This window comes from Phodopus roborovskii, unplaced genomic scaffold (genome assembly GCF_943737965.1).
Source record: "Phodopus roborovskii unplaced genomic scaffold, PHOROB, whole genome shotgun sequence".
NCBI classification, from domain to species: domain Eukaryota; kingdom Metazoa; phylum Chordata; class Mammalia; order Rodentia; family Cricetidae; genus Phodopus; species Phodopus roborovskii.
Genome location: NW_026126424.1, coordinates 6,778,445 through 6,800,599, shown reverse-complemented (window position 1 = coordinate 6,800,599; position 22,155 = coordinate 6,778,445). Strand labels below are relative to the sequence as shown.

The 22,155-nt window shown below is 35.6% G+C and overlaps 1 protein-coding gene across 1 annotated transcript in view; it reads left to right on the top strand.

The window, feature by feature from the left end:
• The window catches only part of Ndst4 (N-deacetylase and N-sulfotransferase 4), a 261,838-nt gene that overhangs the window by 119,558 nt on the left and 120,125 nt on the right, over nt 1-22,155 (top strand). Inside the window, exon 3 of the mRNA XM_051185555.1 lies at nt 12,360-12,514. Within this exon, the coding sequence (XP_051041512.1) occupies nt 12,360-12,514 (155 nt within the window). The remainder of the gene's footprint in view (nt 1-12,359; nt 12,515-22,155) is intronic.

Here is a 22,155-nt window from a genome sequence, read left to right as displayed (position 1 = left end):
CCCTTATCTTTCTCTTATCTCCCCTCCACTCACTGCCCCCCCAACTCATAATATGCTCAGAAGATCTTATTCCTTTCCCCTTTTGTGAGGGACCTTATATGAATCCCTTAGATTCATCCTTGTAACCTCGTTTCTCTGGTGGTGTGAATTATAGGCTGCAGATCTTTTGCTCTATGTCTAAAATTCCTATATGAGTGAGTACATGGCATGCTCCACTTCTTGTGACTGGGTTACCTCATTCAGGTTGGTTTCTTCAAGTTCTACCCATTTGCCTCTGAATTTCAAGATTCAGTTGTTTTTTTATTCCACAGAATATTATTCCATTTTGTAAATGTGCCACATCTTCTTTATCCATTCTTCAGTTGAGGGGCTTCTAGGTTGCTTCCAGGTTCCTGCTATTACAAATAATGCTGCTATGAACGTAGTTGAGCACATGTATTTTTGCAAGGATGTGGATCATTTGAATATATTCCTAAGAAGGAGATTGCCTGGTCCTGTGGTAGACTGATTCCCATTTTCCTGAAGAACTGCCATACTCATTTCCAAAATGACTGTACATGTGTGCACTCTCACAAGCAGTGGAGGAGTGTTCCCTCCCCTTTCTCCACATCTTCTCCAGCATAAGTTGTCATTGGTGTTTCTAATTTTAACCATTCTGGCAGGATTTAGATGGTATCTGAGAGTTGTTTTCATTTGCACTTCCCTGATAGCTAATGATGTTGAACACTTTCTTAAGTGTCTTTCAGCCTTTTTGATTTCCTCTATTGAGAATGCTTTCTTCAGTTCTATACCCCATTTTTAAATAGGATTACTTGGTGTTTTGCTGACTAATTTCTTGAGTTTTTTGTATATTGTGGAAATCAGCCCTCTGTCAAATGTAGGATTAGTGAAGACATTTTCCCAGTCTATGGGCTGTTATTCAGTCTTGTCAACTGTGTCCTTTGCCTTACAGAAGCTTCTCAGTTTGAGGAGGTCCCATTTATTAATTGTCGATCTCAGTGTCTGTGCTACTGGAGTTATATTCAGGAAGTGGTATCCTGTCCCAATTGGTTCAAGGGTACCTCCCACTTACTCCTCTAAGAGATTCAGTGAGGATGGATTTATGTTGAGGTCTTTGATCCATTTGGACTTGAGTTTTGTGCACAGCAATAGACATGGGTCTATCTGCAGTCTTCTACACACATTTTTTCCAGTTGTGTGTGCACCATTTGTTGAAGATGCTTTCCTCCTTCCATTGTATACTTTTAGCTGTTTTCACAAAAATCACGTGTTCATAGATGTGAAGGTTAATGTCAGGATTATTGATTCGATTCCATTTGTATACTTGTTTATTTTTATGCCAATACCAAGCTGTTTTCAGGACAATATCTCTATAGTAGAGCTTGAAGTTGGGGATAGTGATGCCACCTGAAGTTCCTTTATTGTACTTGGCTGTTTTGGCTATCCTGGGTCTTTTGTTTTTCCAAATAAAGTTAAGTATTATCCTATCAAAGTCAGTGAAGAAATGTGGTGGGCTATTGATGGGGATTGCATTGAATCTGTGGATTATTTTTGGCAAGATTGCCATTTTTACTATCTATCCAAGTGCATGGGAGATCTTTCCATTTTCTGGTATCATATTTAATTTCTTTTTTTTAAAGACACAAAGTTCTTACTATATAGGTCTTACACATGCTTGGTAAGCATTACCCCAAGATATTTTATGTTGTTTGTGGTTTTTGTAAAGGGTGATGTTCCTCTGATTTCTTTCTCAGCCCCTTTGTCGTCTCTATATAGTAGGGTACTGATTTTTTAACTGTATATTGTATCCTGCTAGTTTGCTGAAGGTGTAGAAGTTCCATGGTAGAGATTTTTGAGTCACTTATGTAAACTTTCATATCATCTGCAAATAGTGAAAGTTTGACTTCTTCCTTTCCAATTTTTATACACTTGATCTTCTTTTGTTTTCTTATTTCTTTAGCTAGAACTTCAACTACAGTATTGAAGAGATATGGAGAGAGAGGACACCCTTGTGTTGTTCCTGATTGTAAAGGAGTCACCTTAAGCTTCTCACCATTCTGCTTGATGTTGGCTGTTGGTGTACTATATATTGTTTATTATGTTTAGTTATGTTCTTGTTATTCCCAATCGCTCCCAAACCTTTATAATGAAAGTGTGTTGAATTTTGTCAAAGGCTTTTTCAGCATTTAGTGAGATGGTCATATGGCTGTTCTTTTTCAGGTTGTTCATATAGTTGATCACATTGATATATTTTCATATATTGAACCTTCCCTGCAAACCAGGTATAAGCCTACTGGATCATGGTGGATGATATCTCTGATGTATTCTTGGATTCAATTTGCCAGTATTTTATTGAGTATTTTTGCATCAATGTTCATGAGTGATATTATTTTGTAGTTTTCTTTCATAGTTGTGTCTTTGTGTGGCTTTGGTACAAAGGTAATTGTGGACTCATAAAAAGAGTTTGGTAATGAACCTTCTGCTTCTATTGTGCGAAACAATTTGAAGAGTGTTGGTATTAGCTCTTCTTTGAATTCTGGTAGAATTCTGGCCCTGGGCGCCCTGGGATTTTCTTTTTCTTTTTCTTTCTTTCTTTTTTTTTTTTTTTTTTTTTTTTTTTTTTTTTTTTGAGAGGCTTTTGATGACATTTCATAAAAGCCCTATTTCATTAGGGCTTTTAGGTCTATTTAAGTTGCTTGTCTGGTCTTGATTTAATTTTGGTAAGTGACAGTTATCTGGAAATTTGTCCATTTTTTCTTAATATTCAAATTTTGTGGAGTATAGTTTTCAAAGTATTACCTGAAAATTGACAGGAATTTTCAGTGTCTGTTATTATGTCCCCCTTTTTGCTTCTGATTTTGTTAATTTGCATGTTCTCTCTCTGCTTTTTCATTAATTTGGATAAAGGATTTTCTATCTTGTTGATTTCCTCAAAAAAACAACTCTGTTGCATTGATTTTTTTTTTGTATTGGTTTCCTGGTTTTACTTTATTGATTTCATCTCTCAAACTGATTATTTCTCAGTTTCTACTCCTCCAGGGTGAGTTTGCTTCTGTTTGTTCTAAGGCTTTCAGTTGTACTGTTAATTCTTTAATATGGCTATCCTCCATTGTCTTCATATGGGCACTTATTGCAATGAACTTCCCTTGTAGCACTGCTTTCAAGGTGTCCCATGAGTTTGGGTATGTTGTGTCCTCACTCTCATTGTATTTTAGAAAGTTTTTACTTTCTTTCTTTATTTCTTCTTGACCCAGTTATGGTGCAATTGCTCATTGTTCAGTTTCCATGATTTCGTAAGGGTTTCTGTCATTTGTGTTATTGTTGAATTCCAATAATAAAGCATGGTGTCTGATAAGATATAGGGGACTATTTCAATTTTTTTTTTTTTTTGTCTCTGTTGAGGTTTTTTACATTGCCGAATAAGTGGGTGATTTTAGAGAAGGTTGCATGTGGAGCAGAGAAGTTATATTCTTTTGTGTTTGGATGGAATGTTCTATAGATGTCTGTTAAACCCAATTGAGTTATAACTTCTCTTAGTTCTTTTGTTACATTGTTGAATTTCTGATTGGTGTTCCTGTCTAGTGGTTAGAGTGGGGTGTTGAAGTCTCACCCTATAAGTATGTGAGATTTTATGTGAGCTTTGAGTTTTAGTAGGATTTCTTTTACAAACGTAATTGCCTTTGTATTTGGGCATAGTTGTTCAGAATTGAGACTTTGTGCTAATGGATTTCTCCTGTGATGAATGAGAAATGACCATCGTCATCTCTTTTGATTGATTTTGGCTTGAAGTCTAACTTGTTAGATATAGATACCCACACATGCTTGCTTCTTGTGTCTATTTGATTGGAAAATCTTTTTCCAACCCTTTACCCTAAGGTAATGTCTGTCTTTGAAGCTTTGATGTGTTTCTTGCATGCAGCAGAAATATGAATTCTGTCTTCATATCCACTCTGTTAGTCTGTGTCTTTTTATAGGTGAGTTAAGACCATTAATGTTGAGGGAAAGTAAGGAACATTGATTGCTAATGCTTGCTTGTTTTAGATTTGTTATTGGTAGTGGTATTTTGAATATAATATACACTACTTTACTCTTGGATTATGCTGAAGTGGGGTTATCTATTGCCTATATCTTTGTGAGCATAGTTAATTCCTTGGGTTGGAGTTTTCCTTCCAATAATTTCTATTGGACTGGATTTGCAGATATGTACTGTGAAAATCTGGCTTTGTCATTAAGTATCTTGTTTTCTCCATATATAGTGATTGAGACTTTTGCTAAGTATAGTAGCCTAGGCTGGCATCCATGGACTCTTAATACTTGTAGAACATCTATCCAGGACCTTCTGGTCTTGAGAATTTCCATGGAGAAGTCAGGTGTCATTTTGATAGATCTGCCTTTATATGTTACCTGGCCTTTTTCCTTCGCTGCTCTTAATATTTTTTCTTTATTCTGTGTGTTATGTGGTTTGATTATTCTATTTGGAGGGGTCTTTTTTCTTTGGTCCAGTCTATTTGGTGTTCGATATGCTTCTTGTACTTTCATGGGCATGTCCTTCTTCAGATTAGGAAAGTTTTCTTTAATGGTTTTGTTGAATTTGTTTTCTGCACTTTTGAGTTGGGATACTTCCCCTTCTTCTTTGCCTATTTTTCTTAGGTGTGGCCTTTGCACAGTGTCCCACATTTCCTGGATGTTTTGTGTTAAGCATTTGTTGGATTTAAGATTTTCTTTGCTCAATGAAAATATTTCCTCTAGTTTATCTTCATCGCCTGAGATTCTCTTTGATCTCTTGTATTCTGTTGGTTATGCTTGCATCTATAGTTCCTGATCTTTTGCCCAGTTTTTCTATTTCCAGCATTCCCTCAGTTTGTGTTTTCTTTATTGTCTCTATTTTAGCTTTCAAGTTGAACTGTTTCCTTCATCTGTTTGATTCCTTTCCTTGGATTTCTTTAAGATATTTATTCAATTTTCCAATTTTTTGTTTTTTCTCCCAATTCTTTAAAGGGTTTTCACATATCATCTTTGAGGGCCTCTATAATTTTTATGAAGTTATTTTTTAAGTTGTTCTCTTCTGCTTCATCTGCTTTGGTATGTTCAGGTCTAGTTGGTGTGGAGTCCCTAGATTATGGTGGTGTCTTGCTTGTATTTTTGTTGTTAGGTGTTTTCTTGTATTTCCATCTTCCCATAGCTTCTTCCAGTGCTTGCTGATGGGGTCTCTCTCTCTCTGTCTCTGTCTCTGTCTCTGTCTCTGTCTCTCTGTCTCTCTCTCTCTCTCTCTCTCTCTCTTTCTCTCTCTTTGTTAATCTCCTGTTGGGAGTAGGTGGTGCAGGAGTTCAATGACTGTAGGTCTGGGTTGTCCAAGCTCTCTCTGGAAGAGGCCTGGTGATGGGGGTGAAAGATCAGGCAGGAAGGGACTCAGAGTAATCCTCTGGCAGAGGAGTGGCTATGGAATCAAAGATAAAGTTAGGCAGGGACGCAGGGTGGTCCCGAGTGGATAGACAGGTCTAGTGTGCTCCTAGCAGATCCATGAAGTTCCCTGGAGGTGGAAAGATTGTTGAATCCGCCCTCTGGCCCAGTGCTCAACCAGAGCAGGGGCAGTGGGTTCAGTAGGGCAGATTCTGGGAGGATTGGTTTGTGGATCAGAGTACTACGAGTTTTCTCACTGGAGATGGAGATTTGGGGCTAACCCAAGGGGTTCCCAGGAAAGGGTGTGTGTGTGGAAGGGGGAGGATTACACCTGAACTGGTCCCAGACTCACCTACAGCAGAGGCTTAGAGTTGTGGGTCCATTGGACAGCATTTTTAAATCATCAAATGTTGAGTTGACCGATACTTTGGTATACATTATTTAGATGTGCAATGGATTTTATAGACTCAAAGAAATGCAGTAGATCCTAAAGGGCATCTTATTAATTTACATATCGGTGAAAAGTTTTTCCTAATATTTTCCCCCTAACAGAGCTGATTGATATCCTTAAAATCCTCATAATCCATCAGGCATTTTTCCCTACCTCTGCCCAAGCATCTTTCTCCTTATTTTGAGCTTCTCAACAGACCCCTAACAGACTTTGTGTTTTTCTAGGTTATGTTCTCCTGTGTCTTACTTCTATGCACCCTGATATCTTCTACCTTCAAAATATTAGTATTGTGCTTTTTATGTTAGGGTATAGAGAACTATGTTCATGCAATGAACTGCTTACACTGAAAGTGTGTGTTGGAGTCTCTGTAAAGAGGGCAGCCAAGATCTGCACCTGTGTGTGCATTTCAGCTGTAAGCTAAATGCTTTGTTTCAGATGTTAAACTGTAGGTTTGCAGCATTTTAGAGGAAACATATCATAGTCATCTCTGTGTACTTCTGCACCTTATTGACTCCTTAACAATACCCCATGTAAAGGTAGTTTGTATCCTTTCTAAGGGCAGCTTGACTACTCAAGGAAAATGTCTAATGCAGAGTTCAGCATTAGAATGAAGTAGAAATATCTTACTGGATTTTTTTATCAGTAAAAATGTTGGGTAGTTTTTTCTTTTTTTTGGTTTACTTTCAAATATTTAAATTTATTTAAAGTAATAGAAGGGAAATTAATACTTAACTACCTGATAAATGTAATGATGGTATAATTTAAGGGCATTTGAAGAGAGATTAGTTCATCATCTCTAGACAGGCTAGGCAATTCTAGTTTATGATTTTGAAAATCACCATGATTTTGTAAATCTTCAAATGCCTCCTTAAGAAATGAGTTCAGCCCTAAGAGCTCTGGCTATGAAGTTATAAAGCAGATAACTATAATGGCCGTGTCTGCTCATGCAGGGGACTAAAGCTATGAGATTACTTGGAGTTCATACACAAACAGTACAATTTTGTCTTAAATACTTCACAGTGTAAGCAAATCCATTCTCTCAGATGAAATGTGTCTGGAAGACAGTTCCAGGTTTCAATTCCTTCTCATACTTGGACATATTAAACCTGCCAGACATGTTCAGTGTTAGCATTGATAGAAGATGTGCTACTTCCCATTTCTTCTTATCATCTTGGGCATGCACACAGCAAACATCCATTAGAAAATAAACAGGACAATTTTTGTTAACATTTCAAGAATTTTTATTAAAATACACCCCCAAAAGATACAGTTTAATTGTGGCTCTGAATTGAAATCAGCCTAGTAAAAAATAATAAATAAATAAATGATGGGATAAACATTCAATGATGTGATATTGTGGTAATAGCTCACTTAGCAAATAAGACATATATATATTATAAATACTATTTAATTTTCTCCACATAAATATATAACTTTTATTTAACTACTCTGCTGTGTTGCCTAAAGGAGCATAGAAAATCATTTTTAAGAGTGCAATTGTATTATGTTGAGTTCATACCAATGCATTTAAGCCTCATACATTTCCTCAAGTGCAGAATGCTATGATGGCCTCTATCATAGAGGCATTCATTATCTCTGTCTAGTCACAGTTCTATCTGGAGATCTAACATTATAGAAAAGTAGGTTTTTGAAAGCCAGGGAATCGCATTCATTCTGTGCTCTTGTGTCTGTGATGTGCTCTGTTTTTTTTCCTAGGATAGTCTGAGCTCCCAGTGCATGAGGATGCTGATACATAAGCTTCACTGTTCTGAAAACATTTGATCTCATGTTTCAAGTGTAGTGGTGTCTAGGTCTGCATGGTTTAGACTGCATCACTGTTTGTATTTATCAAGTGTTATTTCCTGTCCACCTCTCTGACCTTCATGTTAAAGCCAATCTGACCCCAAAATGACATATTACTAAACTTTTCTAAAAGTCATTCGGCCACAAGTATCAGATTGAAACCAGGATACAGGGGCTGATTAAAAAGAAAAAAATGAATTGTTTTAGTCTGAAAATGTTTACATGTTGATTGAAAATGAAACATGAAAGCTCCACAGAATATAAACCCTACATCTGAGTCCACCTTCTAGGAGTGTTGAGCATTTTATTTCTCAGTGGACATGATTGCTAGAGAGAATTATTGATGTTATATTTTGGTAATCAACTAGAACTAATCCACTCAATAATTGTCATGAATAACGTTTGGAAATTGGTACAAGACTGCTTTCCTGTTTGTCAGTTTTACTTCCTAAAAATTTGTTTAATTAAAAATCGTGTTAACTTCAAAAATGAAAGAAGGAAAATTGCTGTCATAGTTTTGTGATTTTCTTTACTTCTCTATATACAGTGTGGATTAAAAGACCACCAGTTAGAGGAAGATAGGTTGTGTTGAAACAAGGCTTTGACATTTCACCAACTGTGTAAACACACACAAAGTATGTAATCATTTTATACCTCAGTTTCCACATCTACAAATGGTGATAATATTACCTTCCATACATAAAGTGGTGAATATTTATTATTAGTATTTTTGAAAGTATTTTGTATGAGTATAAAGATTTATGGAATACTAATTTAGATCTGTTTTCTAATTTGGAGATAGTGGGTATCTCTTAATATGCATTTATTCACTAACAAGATTCATTTGGTGGTTAGTATGGATGTTTATTGTAATGTTTCAAACCTGGGACAATATGACTGAGGTGCCTGTTTAACATATCAAAGTAGAAATGGCCAGACAGATTCTACCTGCATCCTACCTGTGATGAGGTCCTCCTCTCTAACGTAACCCACCACCTGCTCTAAAATTATCCTGCCCAGGCCTTGGGATGCACTTCCCTATATTAACCAACCATATTGATTACCTGCCCTCTTTCTACTTTTGGGCCTCCTGTTTTTTGTCCCTGCTCTCCCCTCCCTTCCTAACTCCCCTCTCCTCATATGGCCTAATCTGGTCATGTCCATTCTGGACTCTCCCAAATGTGTCTTCTTCTGGTTGTGCATTCCCACAAGTCTATAATAAGGTTTCTCCTCCACTATAACTAAGAGCAGTAATGTTTCCTTTTCCTTTTTTTTTTTTCATTCTCTTTTTATTCACCTATAGGAGATCATGTCATGTATTGAATAAAAACAAAATGTAAGAAAAATTATTTCTTCACGTTTAGAAATTATAAATCTCATGCCTAATGAGCACATTTTGTGCAAAAGAGGTTAAACAGCCAATGGAATGTTTTGAATCTTATTTTACTCTTACAACTTTACATATACATCTGTTAATCCATTGTTAATTTTGAGGAAAAGCATTGGTTATTTGAGGCCATGACCATAAATTAGTAGTTGAGCACTTGCCTTGTGTTTATAGTTCAATCGTTAGCAATGAAAAAGGCAGAATCAAAAACCTTATGTTGATAGATTTAGTGAGATTTCAGAAGTATGTCATTATCTCAAAGCATTGGTCCAGCAAAATTGATAAGAAGCTTAACCTTTTGTGTACTCCACTCTGACTTAAAACATGTGCTCTAGGAAACAGAAATGTATCATATTTTAAGCCGAACAGTACCTACCTTATTTTATATTTATAATCATTTAGACATAATTTTGGCTTAGTTTAGAAGTCAAAGGTTTAATTGGAACATAGCTAATGTAATATCTTTTACTGGAATCTATATGGTCCTTATGAACTACAAAAAACATTTTAGTCTGTAACTTATGTAAGTACACATAAGTATTGAAAAATTGTGTGTTTTGATGACCAAAATATGGCATTTTCACTTAGAATGGAAATTACTTAAAATTCTACTGTGTTCTACCAGCATGACTTGCTATCCTATTTTTCATTAAGCTATATTCTATCAGGGGTCAAGCTTATGTTGCTTTGAATTATATGACCAACATAAAATAACAGAAAGGTTGGCAGAAAATACTCTATGATATTTAAAAAACAAGATGCTTAAAAATGTCACATTCAACATTGCCTAGAGAGTTTGTCAATTTACACAATTTCTGATATGAAATTGCTGATATTTTATGATTACCCATTCAACTGATTATGTCAATATTCTACAAATTGAGCAATTGACCTTGCTTCTGGTTAAGGAAGTATTCTGTGCTTCCTGCCACACACGATAATGATCAGTAGAGCTGAAAGGAAAAGAAAATATTTCCTAAAAACTTTATACACTGAGAAAAACAGTCTGGTTTTATTTGGGGGGAAGGGTAATTAGCAATTCTTTCATCACTTATGACATAAGTGACTTTTTCAAATGTGTGGCTCAGTCTGTTTAATTAAGGAGATAAAAACACCTGTAGCATAAGAACTTCACCAGTGGAAATGATAAATGAGTCTTAGCTTGGATTTCAACATTCGATAGTCTTAATAAACTAACATGTCAATGAATTGGGAGTCTGATTCTAACAATTTTAGACAACTTATGGAAATTATGACTGTTGTCTACTCATCTCTTTCACAGAATTTTCTAACTCTCTAGACTTTGGCTCTTTAATTCTGTATAATAAGAGACTGCTAAGGTTATTGACTATTTTCACAAAGGCAGAATTAAGTTATTGTGTACACAGTGTCCTAGGAAAGTAAGCATGCTACAGTGAAGCTTAATAGATTCATTGTTTTGATTTAAAAGGTATGATCTATGAAAGCCAGATGTTTAAGAATGTGCAAAATAATATGTCAATTAAAAGCAAAGCAATTAAATATCAGCTGACTTGATTTTCTGGAGCTGTAGGCAGTCTACAGACTTCTATCTGGAAGATACACCATGGAGTGTTTTCATCAATTGATCTCATTGACCTTTTTCTAAAACCTCATGGCAAAAGGATTTGTCCTTGCTTTAAACCAGGAAACTGGGACATAGAATTGGACCTCTCCAAAATCAGAGCTAATTACATAGTAAAGAAGGGACTTTGTTCCAGGAACTGAATCCAAAATGCATCACCCACTTCATACATTTCTTCCATGATTGAAGAAATCTTTTCAAACAACATGCAAAAGGGACATTTTATGAGTCATTTAAAATAGCATTAATACATAGTTCCTAATTTAATAAGGAACAGAAAATTGAACACCCACCTATTGCCTTAGTAAAGAATAAATTGAACAAAGGCACACTAGAAACCACAACATTTTTAAACTAGTTATACAATTTAGTGTTTTGAGAATATTATCAATTACTGTATGACTAAATTCAGAACATTTTAAAAATTTACCTGAATTTTATTAAATCAATATGTGTGTGTGTGTGTGTGTGTGTGTGTGTGTGTGTGTGTGTGTGTGTGTTTGCCTGTTACTAGCATTTCTTATTGGCTAGCTCTGTCTTAAATATTAAGCTATTTCTATCAATCTAAGTATTTCCAGTATTTCCACATGGTCTTATCTTACCAGAAAGAGAGACCTGGATTTCTACTCTGTTGGTCCTCCATCTTGAAACTCCTCCCTACTACTTCCCGAATCCTCCTTGTCTCCTAGTCCTGCCTATCTTGCTTTCCTATTGGCCAGCAGTGCTTTATTCATAAGCAATAAGAGAAACATATTTACAGAATGACAACTCCATATATATATTAAAAAGAGAGAAAGAGAGAGAGCAAAAGTATTTCTGGATAGCTGAAATATGATGAATACCTTAGAAATTTTTTTCCATTTTGCTTTCAGTTAGGGTATCACAGTGGTATTCATGTGCATTGGGCTGGAAACTCTTTCTATAATGAAAAAGATACAGTAATTTTCAACTAATTCTCAAATCTGGTTTCTTTAAGAAATAAGTTTAAGATTCATTATCAAAGTTTTATGAAAATGCTAGGGTTTGTATACACTTTATTTTAAAACAAAATGAAAACAACGTTGCATTGAAATTGGAAATTTATGTGTATAGCATTAACTTGAAATATAAAGAAGCAAAAGTACTTACAAGATAACTTTTCAGTCCTTAAAATAAGCACTCAGAGATTTTAAAGAATACAAAAGTAGTTCCCAGAGTTCATTCTAAATGATAATTTTGTAATTGCTGTATTTATATTTTACTTTTCCTTTATAGATTCCTTATATTTTCCACATTCCTTCAAAAATATGACATTTTTATAATCAGAAAAAAATTACCAAACTTTATCAATTTCTCAATTCAATTTCATACGCAGAAAAATTTTGAAGAAAAAAATGAAGTGATCCTCTCTAATCAAATTCCCTTATACAGCAAGAAATCATGGTGAATTATATGTGTGTGTGTGTGTGTATGCATACATACATACATAATACATACATACATATTGTTTCTAGTGTGTGCTTACAATTGCCAACACCATCAATATCAATAGTGAGTAGTCTTGAACTGCCTCTTTGATCCGCAGTATCTATCACACTGTACTCGTGACCCTTGTCTCTGATGTCATTTAGACTAAACTCATTCTTTTTCTGTTTAAAAGATAGCATGAAGAATTAAATATAAAGCTTACAACATCCAGGCCGCCATTGAACGCATTTTCACTTAACACTTTACAGGGACTGAAGAGGAAGATAAAGGAGATGACCTTCTGTTGGGGTCTGTGGACGAGTTCTGGTGGTTCCCTCACATGTGGAGCCACATGCAGCCCCACCTCTTCCACAATGAGTCCTCTCTAGTCGAGCAGATGATTCTCAACAAAGAATTTGCCCTGGTAAGTACATTTCATTGTGTCATTTCTCCTCCGTGGAATGTGATCTAATAACAGCAATATGGATACAATAGATTGAGTTGAATCCCATAGAAGATGAATAGAAAAAATATATGGAAGGACATTACATACATTGAAAATTCCTGTTGCTTTGTGATATTCTGTGCCAGGTATGTGTGTATGGGCATGATGTGATTGCACCTAGTTGTAAATACATAATATATATATATATATATGTGTGTGTGTGTGTGTGTGTGTGTGTGTAAAATATCTATGAGTTCTTACATAGTAATAATAATTGGTGTATTTTCAAGGTAAATTTCAGGAAGCTGAGATCTTATTGAAGATTGTTCTAGCATTTAAAAGAGGAAACATTATACTTCCTCCATCCTAAAGTGGTAAAATATAATTTATTTCTCAAAATAAGTATAAATTATAGTTATCAAGCAATGACTCAAACTTTAGTGTGTCTTTTTCTCAAAGATAATATTCAAAACACAGACAGTAGGTCCATTGCTCTCAGTTTCTAGCTCAATAGATTTACAGAGGCCCACGACTTGCATTTCCAAACTTTTCAATTAGATGCCTGTAAGGAAGTAGTTTGGAAAGAACAATGCCCAAATTCCCAAATATTGTGTATAAATGTTTGTTTTCATTTAATTGGACTTTGTTATATAAAATAAATTAAAAAATAATAATAAATTAAATTTAAAAAAATTAGATGCCTGTATGCTGTGAAGAGCCATCCACAGAGCCAAAGTGGGCATACTGCTGCCTGGTCTTGTTATCAAACTAAGAAAGCTTTTTTTTTTGACACAATTTTAAATAATTGAAAATACTACTGAATTAATTGTAGTTTTTGTAACATGTAAAACAGTAGTATTGCGGAGTCTGAATTTACAAGTATCTAAGTGAGTTGCTATTGGGGTATTGCTCCATTCCTGCAGTGTCCTCTGCTTTGCCACCACCTTTGTGCACTGTGGTGAAAAGAGACACTACTAGCTCAAGTCCTAAGATCCATTTATCTTGCCCTTTAGTGAAAGTTTGCCTGCTCTTGTTTTAGGTATTACTTGAATCCTCTGTCCTTTCAAAAATGTAATAAAAGGCAGCAATCTGACTCTCAGAAAGACTGATAAGCATTGTCCTGTTTGCTTAGCAGGTCATGTTCTCACAAAAATTGTGGGAATCCCGTCATATGCCTGAAGCTCTCTGTTCTGTGCCCCATCCTGACTACCTACAACTCCTCTGAACTGTGTCATTGCAGAAACCTTCAGTTTTGTATGGTCATATTTGGAAGCATTGCCCGCAAATGAATACAGTGGAATCCTATAAAGTTAAACCTGGTTACACATTATTTTATTTTAAAAGAAAACCTTAATTTTCTTTCTAGGTTTCAGGCAAGAGTAATACCTACAGATAGAGTCTTGACTCAAAAATATGGAAAATTAAAGTGAGCAAGGTCAAGGATTAGAGAATCAAAATACCTTAATTGACTTATTTCCTTCCACGAATGGCTGCTTTTAGTACAAATCATTTAAATCTTCTGTGTCCTGGTCTCTCACACACAGAAGAAAGACGTCAATAGGAAGAATCTCCATGTAGGACTGCTGTGCGAATGCACGTGTAAGTTTCCACCAGAGTCTAGTGCTCCAATTACTCCTTTCAAAATACACACAAATAGTCATATGTTGCTTTAAATACTTGAATGAATTTATTTTTCAGTGTGGATCAATACAAGACTTAAACTGTATGCACTATCCAAAACATTATGTAATGCTAAACAGGGTTCTAAGAATTATAAGTAAATTTACCTTACTCAAAATCAAACATACTAATAAACACTCCTGGCTTGGTTACTTTGAAAACTAAACGTGTTTATCACTTGTCGTAAATCCACCCAACTCTACTGCCACTCAGCAGCTTGGCTCTTCAGATTTGTAGGTGATATTTCATAATAGCTGATTTCACCTGTTTGAGTAATTTCTTTTTTAAAAAGCCATGCTGAGAGCTCTGGAAAAGATTACAATGTAATTGCTTCGTAATGAACCGTTGGGAGCTTTTTAGAGGCCATTCAAAGCAATTACATTTGTTTAGTCAGTAATGCTAGAAGCTACACTTAAACCTATAAATATATCGTGTTTAAAAAAAGATCTTATTATGTGTTTCAAAGTCAAAATATTACAACCCAAATGAAGCTTGTTAAACACACACATTGCAGTGGCGTTGTCATTTTCTTTGCTGAGTTCAGTTCCACAAAATTCAAAACTGTTAAGCAATGTCATTATTTAGAGCCCTGGCTTCCCTGTCAAAATAGCATGGCAATAAGAGGGCTATCTGGAGTCAAGAAATATTTCTTCCCTATAAAATTACTTTTTCCAAGTCCAGGTAACACTTTGAAAACATCAACAATATAAAGACAGCATAGGGCAGTGAGATATTGTCAGATTAAATATGAAAGCCAGCTGCTCCTAACCAGTTCTAATAAAGTTGGCAACTTATTTAATGTCTTCATGCTTCACTTTCTTTCCTTGAATGCTAATGGCTGTTTTTCATTCTCTATGCCACAAACTTTCTTAGATAATTAATTTACATCAACTCATCTGCCAAAGAAAAGCACTGGACCAAATAATGCCACTGATCAATTCCAGCACTAAAATTTGTGATAACTGACAACATCAGTCCCAAAGTTTGAATTGAACATCTTGAAATAATCAGCTGGCTGCAGTTGTAGCAATTTTGTGAAGAGATTTCCAAACTAAATGAGTACTTACATGGATAAAAACCCAATGTAATAAATTCTTCCCTTAAAAATTATATCCATGCATTCTCATTACTCTGTGGTAGGATTATGTGTGATAGAGGGATTGTCAATTTCAAAAGCACAGTTGTTTTCACAAAAATCTCAAAATAATATTCAAATAGAGTAATTAGGACCTTGATACTGATATTTTTAAAAGTACTTTTTTAAAACCCAATCAGAATGGTCATATCCATAGGACTCTCTGAAATTTCTCTGGTTATAGTTCATTTCCTCTTGGAACATGTTTGAAGACCATGAGAATAATTCATTAAATGAGTGTTTTTTTTTTTTTATTCCTTTCAGTATTCTGCCAGAAGATTTATCAATACAAATCTTTGCCATTGCTTAAGCTAAGCACATGCATTTATATAATCGGTTTGTATGGAGTAGAGGTTTGGGGGTATGCACTTCAATCCATGAGTACAATTAACGGGGTTAAGTATACATATACATGCTTAATATATGCACACGTCATGTGTGTATATGTTATGTTTGCATAGAAAGTGCAACTCATATATTGATCAGAAGAGTCAAGCTGTGGTAATGACAATGTACTTTATTTGGTGTAACAGAAAAGTGGAGAAAAATGTTTTTAAGTTCCTGTTTATAATAAATCATAGATCTTTGCTGCCACTCAGTTGCTTGTGCATGTAAGTAAACAGATGCAAGCTTTCAAATATGACAATAAAGGCTGAAGAAAACAAGAGACAGTGGGTAACATCAAAGCAACTAAAGAAAAAGTGACCAAAAATCATCATCTCTGATTTAACCTAAATCTCCATTTCAATCACATAGAACAGAATGCCTGTAGCATAAACCTGAATTATTTATTTTTATTCCACAATAGACTTGTGGGGAAAAATATGTTTTGTTGTTTTAAGTTCTACATGCATACTCATTGAAGTTTCTAAGCCAGTGGGGATTTTTTGTCCTCTGATTATTTCAGATGAGAAAATATCCTGAAGGGAAAAAAACAAAACAGCATTTTGTCTGCGCTGCTAACATTTTCAATAAAGATGTGGTTTCCTCACATTTTAGTAAATAGTAAAGTATCCTGTTTTAACTAAAATAAATGCCATTTTTTAAAGTTAATAGTTTTAAGATCTACTGTTTAAAAGTTAAAAATATTTATGAAATATAAATATACCTATCCCAATTAGATCAGATATGCATTGAATGCTGGCGAGATATTTCCATTAAAGCACAAATCTGGTACTAACGGGATGGCTCAGTAGGTTATGTGTTTTTGTGTAAGGATGAAGACTTAAGCTTGGATCTCAGGCACCAGGATAAAGTAGGACATAAATGTACATCTTTACTCCATATGCTTGGAGGTAGAGACAAAGGATCACTGGGGCTCAGTGGTATGCCAGCCTAGCCAATCAGTGAATTATAAGTTCAGTTAGAGACCTCGTCTCAAAAACTAATGTGGACAGACATAGAAGAGGGCATACAGTATTGTTTCTGACCTCAAGATAAGCATATACAGGCACATACTCACATTCATATTCATATACCAAAATCACACACAATACCAACCCACAAAAAGCTATCAAATAGTAACAATGAAAAGTTGCTCTTTTCATGCTCTATAAGCTTACCTATTTAAAGGGAATAAGAATGGGATTGTTGGCACAGTATGATCAAACAGTGCTTCCTGTCATTCTCTGTGGGGTACAGCTTTACTGGACAACACAACGTGTGGTCTTGTGCAATTCAACAAATATATGTGTTAAAAATGTGTGGATGAGATGCCTCAAAGAGTGAAGGTACTAGTCACCAAGTCTGAGGCAGGTGCTAGACCTCAACCCAGAGCCCATACATGTTAAAGGGGAGAATCGGTTCCTTCAGGTTGACCTCTGATCTCTCCACATAAACTGTAACACATGAATGAACACACCCTGGCACACACACACAATGACCATATAACTGCAATTTTTTAAAATTGATTATAGCTAATAGATGTGTAGGGTAAGGAAGGGATACAAGAATATTGTCTTTTAATTGTGATAAGATTTATTCGTTCTTAAATCACTTTTCACAATGGATCAAGTTATATGTCTTAGAGAATTAATAATGAATAAGACAAGCTTTTCAAATTCAGAAGAGTGAATACACAAGCATGCAAATGATTTTGGTCAAACAATGACAGTTATCAAACAACTTGAAGCACTGAGGCATAGGGGAAGAAACTACGTGAAATTGACAATTCGGACTGTGAGGAACGTATGCTGAATTGCCAGTCAGAGAAAGGAAGATACTACATGAACCCCTCTCACAAACATTTATGAAAGTTAAATCTAAAGAACTGGAGAGTGTGTTGGTGGTTGCTGCTGACTGGGGCAGGATAAAATAGGGAACTGTTATCAAAGGGCATGATAGTTCAGTCCAGCAAGAGGAGTGCATCTTAGATTACCAAGCAAAAGTGTGTGTTTATAAGCAACAGATATTAATGCATTACACACTTAAAATGTTGTCAATGTTTAGCACTATAAATAAGTGAATATTTTAATAATAAAATGAGCTTCTGAGGGACCCTGTGAAACAAATACCTATTTAGAACAAATACTCATGTCTAGTCCTTCATAATCGAGTGCAGTGGATATCTAAGTAAATTATTGACAACATGAAGGTCTAAAATTTCCATTAGCTTTGCAGCAGTCTGTGTGGTTCTGAAGGTTATCACTTAGCATTGTGCTGCAGGTCTAATCTCTTATGAGACTTCAGTCAAGGGCTCAGCTGACGTGGCAAGTGATTTTGAGGTTTACTTGCAGGGTAGACCACTGCTAAGCTAGTGTTTGTTGACAAGGTTCAGTTCCTCACAAGGAGGGAACTTCATTTTCCCACCAGGGGTTATCTAGGTTTGCCTTGATTTTCTTCCTGGTCATATGAGCTGTTTCAGGAGAAAGTTCACAGCATGACAGGACAGCACTCTGAGACAGGAAACAAGAGATTTGCAATCACCAAGCAGAAGCCACAACAGTCATTTTTATCATGAACTGGTCCAGAGGACCCAGTTAGTAGCTCCATCCATGCTACACCCAGGAAAAGGATATGAAGGGAGGCAACAGTAACAGAGAGGACATTTGAAGCCCCTGTGCTTAACGCCTGTCACATGTAACCCAATGTAATGTAGGGAATCCTGTTCAAAGCCATCATCTTTTCAGTGAACATGAAATAAATATAATCTCTTTCCTCAAGTCTAAGTACAATTGTAACTCCCCAAGCCAAAACAATTAGATAGATCTTATGCTTCCATTTCTCTCATGTAATTAATCACATCTCTCAGGCTCCACTGGAAACTTGCAGAACTTGTAATCGTGAGAACTGCCTCCTTCATTGAAGCTCCTATTGAATCACTTTTAGAAATTATACTTAATACAAATATTAACATATGATACAGTTCATGTGTATAAAGTGTCATCTCCAGTAAGTTTTACTGTTTTTATCATCAGTATTAGAAAATTCTTTCTTTCTAGAGTCCACTTTCCTCTTCCATTTTGCCTAACCTTAATAAAATACTTCTGTTGCTATAATTTCCTTATTCTGAACATTCAGAATAAATGGGTTCATGTAACTTGTGATCTTTCATTCTTTGTTATGTAGCACACAGTTTTTAAGATGCACGTATATTGGAGACTTCCATTTTGTTGTCAAACGATATTCTATTGTTCAGCTATATTGTATGTTATTTATCCCACCAGATGCTAGTTAATTTCTACATATTTTCTCATTACAGTACCACCATGAACATTTGTGCAGAATGGATAGTACACAACTACACTAAGGAGTCTCTGTAGTATTTCCCAGTAAGGGAATAGTGTTAGCTCTAAGTCATATACTAACTACATGTTTAGTATTCTAGTAACAATTCTACTGTTCCTACAGTCCTGATACCATTTATACTCTCACCAGCAAAGGAGGAGACTAAGATATTTGTATTTCGAAAGAAAGTAATAACGATTAGAATATGTTGTAAAGTGGGAGTCTCCCAGTTCCTTGACCCTCCTATCCTCCCCTGTTACCCCACCAAACCCCAGCCCATCCCATTTCTGCTCCCCAGGGAGGGTGAGACCTTCCATATGAAGTTTTCAAAGACTGTCATATCATTTGGGACAAGGCATAGGCCCTCCCCTATGTATGTAGGCTAAGAAAGTGTCCCTCTATGTGGAATGGACTCCCAAAGTCCATTCAGATACTAGAGATAAATACTGATCCATTGCTGGAGACCCCATAGACTGCCCAGTCCTCCTAACCCCATATTCAGGGGGTCTGGGTCAGCCCTATACTGGTTTTCCAGCTACCAGACTGGGGCACATGCGTTCCCCCTTGTTCAGGTCAGCAGTTTCTGTGGGTTTCTCCAGCCTGGTCTTCACCCCTTTGCTCCTCACTCCTACCTCTCTGTAACTGGATTTCATGAGTTCAGCTAGTGTTTAAACTGTAGATGTCTGCTTCTGCTTCCATCAGCTACTAGATGAAGGCTCTCAAATCTTTATTAACTCAGCATATGTGTCTTTGAAGGCAATTTCTAGTCACTGTTTTATTCTCAAACTGTTATATTTCATTAAAGTTATTATTTATGTTACAAACTAAACATTTTAAATATTGATTTCATCCTGAGCCCCTCCTCAACTCTAGACTGAAATTTGCCTTATTTAATTATATACTTTCTGATATAACTAAACAACCTGACTCCCTTGAAGTATGTAGTTTCAATGTTGCTTCTTGGAAAGTATCACTTTTAAGAGACAGTGGTCTAGGCCAGAATTTCCTGTGTGTCTTTCTCTTGAACTACCTACCATTGTTGTGATGGTTATTCCTCTGTGAACCTCAGTAATGAACAATGTATGTGTCTGCTGTTTCTGATACTGCCTCAGGATGCAAATTGATTTCAATCTATGAATCTCTGGTCTCATGAGTGCTCCCCTTGGTGTACTTCCCTAGTTGTCTCTGGTAAACAGCTGTTTAATCTGTGACCATATTATTATGAATCTAAAGATGACAACAATCTCCTCTTTAATCGCTTGAAAAATTCACCATATTTGAAAATGGCCCTGGCCTTGAATTATATATTCGTTTATCCCCCAAGCACAAATTTCCTCAGGGAGAACTTTTCCTGAGTGTTTCCCCCTCTTATTACCTGCTATCCTTGGTGAAATCTCTCTTGCAGAGATATTGGAGGCGGGTAATAGGCTTGCTGTTCTCAACATTCTGTTTTTGAAGATGGGCCCCAAAGCACTGTCAAAGTCTCTGATCTTCCCAGCTCATTTCTCCTGGCATGGAACCACCACTCAATGAGAAACAACTTCTTGTTCTGTTTCTTCTGGAGTATATTCTCTCCTTTATCAGGGAGATTAGATTGAACAAAGCTCCATATTTCTCAGCAACTCTTAGCTGGTATAGAACTCTACAAAAGAGAAAAAGAATTCCTGAGGGCTCCCTCTCAAAGATGAAGCCTTAGATGTAGACTGAAAGCTAAGGCAATGAGTCCCACCATCTTCACTAAAAGTTCTACAATTCAAAATTGGGTCAGGGGCACAAATGTCAAGATCAATTATTACTTTTATGAATCTTTCTATAATTTATTATTTCTTTTCATTTATTCGCTTGCCTTCTTCATTTCCAAGAGAATTTTAGAAATAATTACAAAAACATACTTTTTATTCCAGTTGTCAGTGTTTCCCTGAGAGAAGATTCAGGGAGTTCCTCATACCCCACCTCTAGAAGTCAGAACCACCATCTTTATCTTGACTGACTTGTGGCAGTGGATTCCTCATTAGTATTTGTAGTCTTGACCTTTCTGAGTTCATCCTCACCAGTTTATAATGAAGATGTTAACATGCATTCTGGCCCTTGTGAGTTACCATTAAGACAACCTCACCATCATAAATAAGATAACTCCGAATAGTACCTAGTGGTTGTTTCCTAGGCTGCACATGCCCATCTGTTGTTTAATAGATTCACCTAAGTAGTTAGATTGTCTTCTTTCCAGTAGTTCTTGCTACTTCTTGGTAACTGCTATCAAAATGTATTTGTAAAATAACCTCTTTCTACCCTTTCGTCTTGTCCATTGTTGCTGGTTTTATTGAGTCTGACTTTGACCTAACTTTCTCTTGCTCTTCATAAAAAATGAATGACCTACCTTCTCTGAAATATAGTTCTTGAATTTGATAAGATAATTTCCTTCCACTTCATTGTTTATATTACATATTCACTTTGGGGGGCAAAATAACAAAAGACTAAATCAGAGAATATCTTGGGCTGATATCATCTTCTAAAAGAGGTTATGGAAACTATAGTTTTTTCATTAGTTTTTCTATCTCAAAGTGTTCTACTTGTATTATTACCTCAACATCTGTTTCCTCTTTTTCTTGCTCTCTGAGGATGAGTGAATTTTAATTTAGCTCATTTTTAATATCTTTTAATCTCACTTCTTTTTAATTTTCTGTCCCTAATTTACCATTTTTATTTAAGTCCTATGATAGAAATAGATCTAGAATTTCTGATACTTTGCTCTGATGTGCTATAATTCATAGATTGTATATTCAAAGTAGGTCTCTCCAGGTCTTTGAAAAAAATTTTTTTGTTAAATCTCTTGTGTTCCATTTTATAACAGTGTTTTCAAGTCCTAGAGTGGACAAAGAGTGATTTTTGTTTAATAAGCATTAGATAATGAAATCTAATACATTTTTTTTCCTGAAACAAGGAAATGAATTTGTTAAAGTGTTTCAAAACAGAATATGTTCATGATCTTGATGTTGAATTCAGTCAGTTCTGTTGATTGAAAATCTGTGATGAGCAAAAGGCCATTTGAAGGAAGAACATATTAAAGTCACAGTGGGAA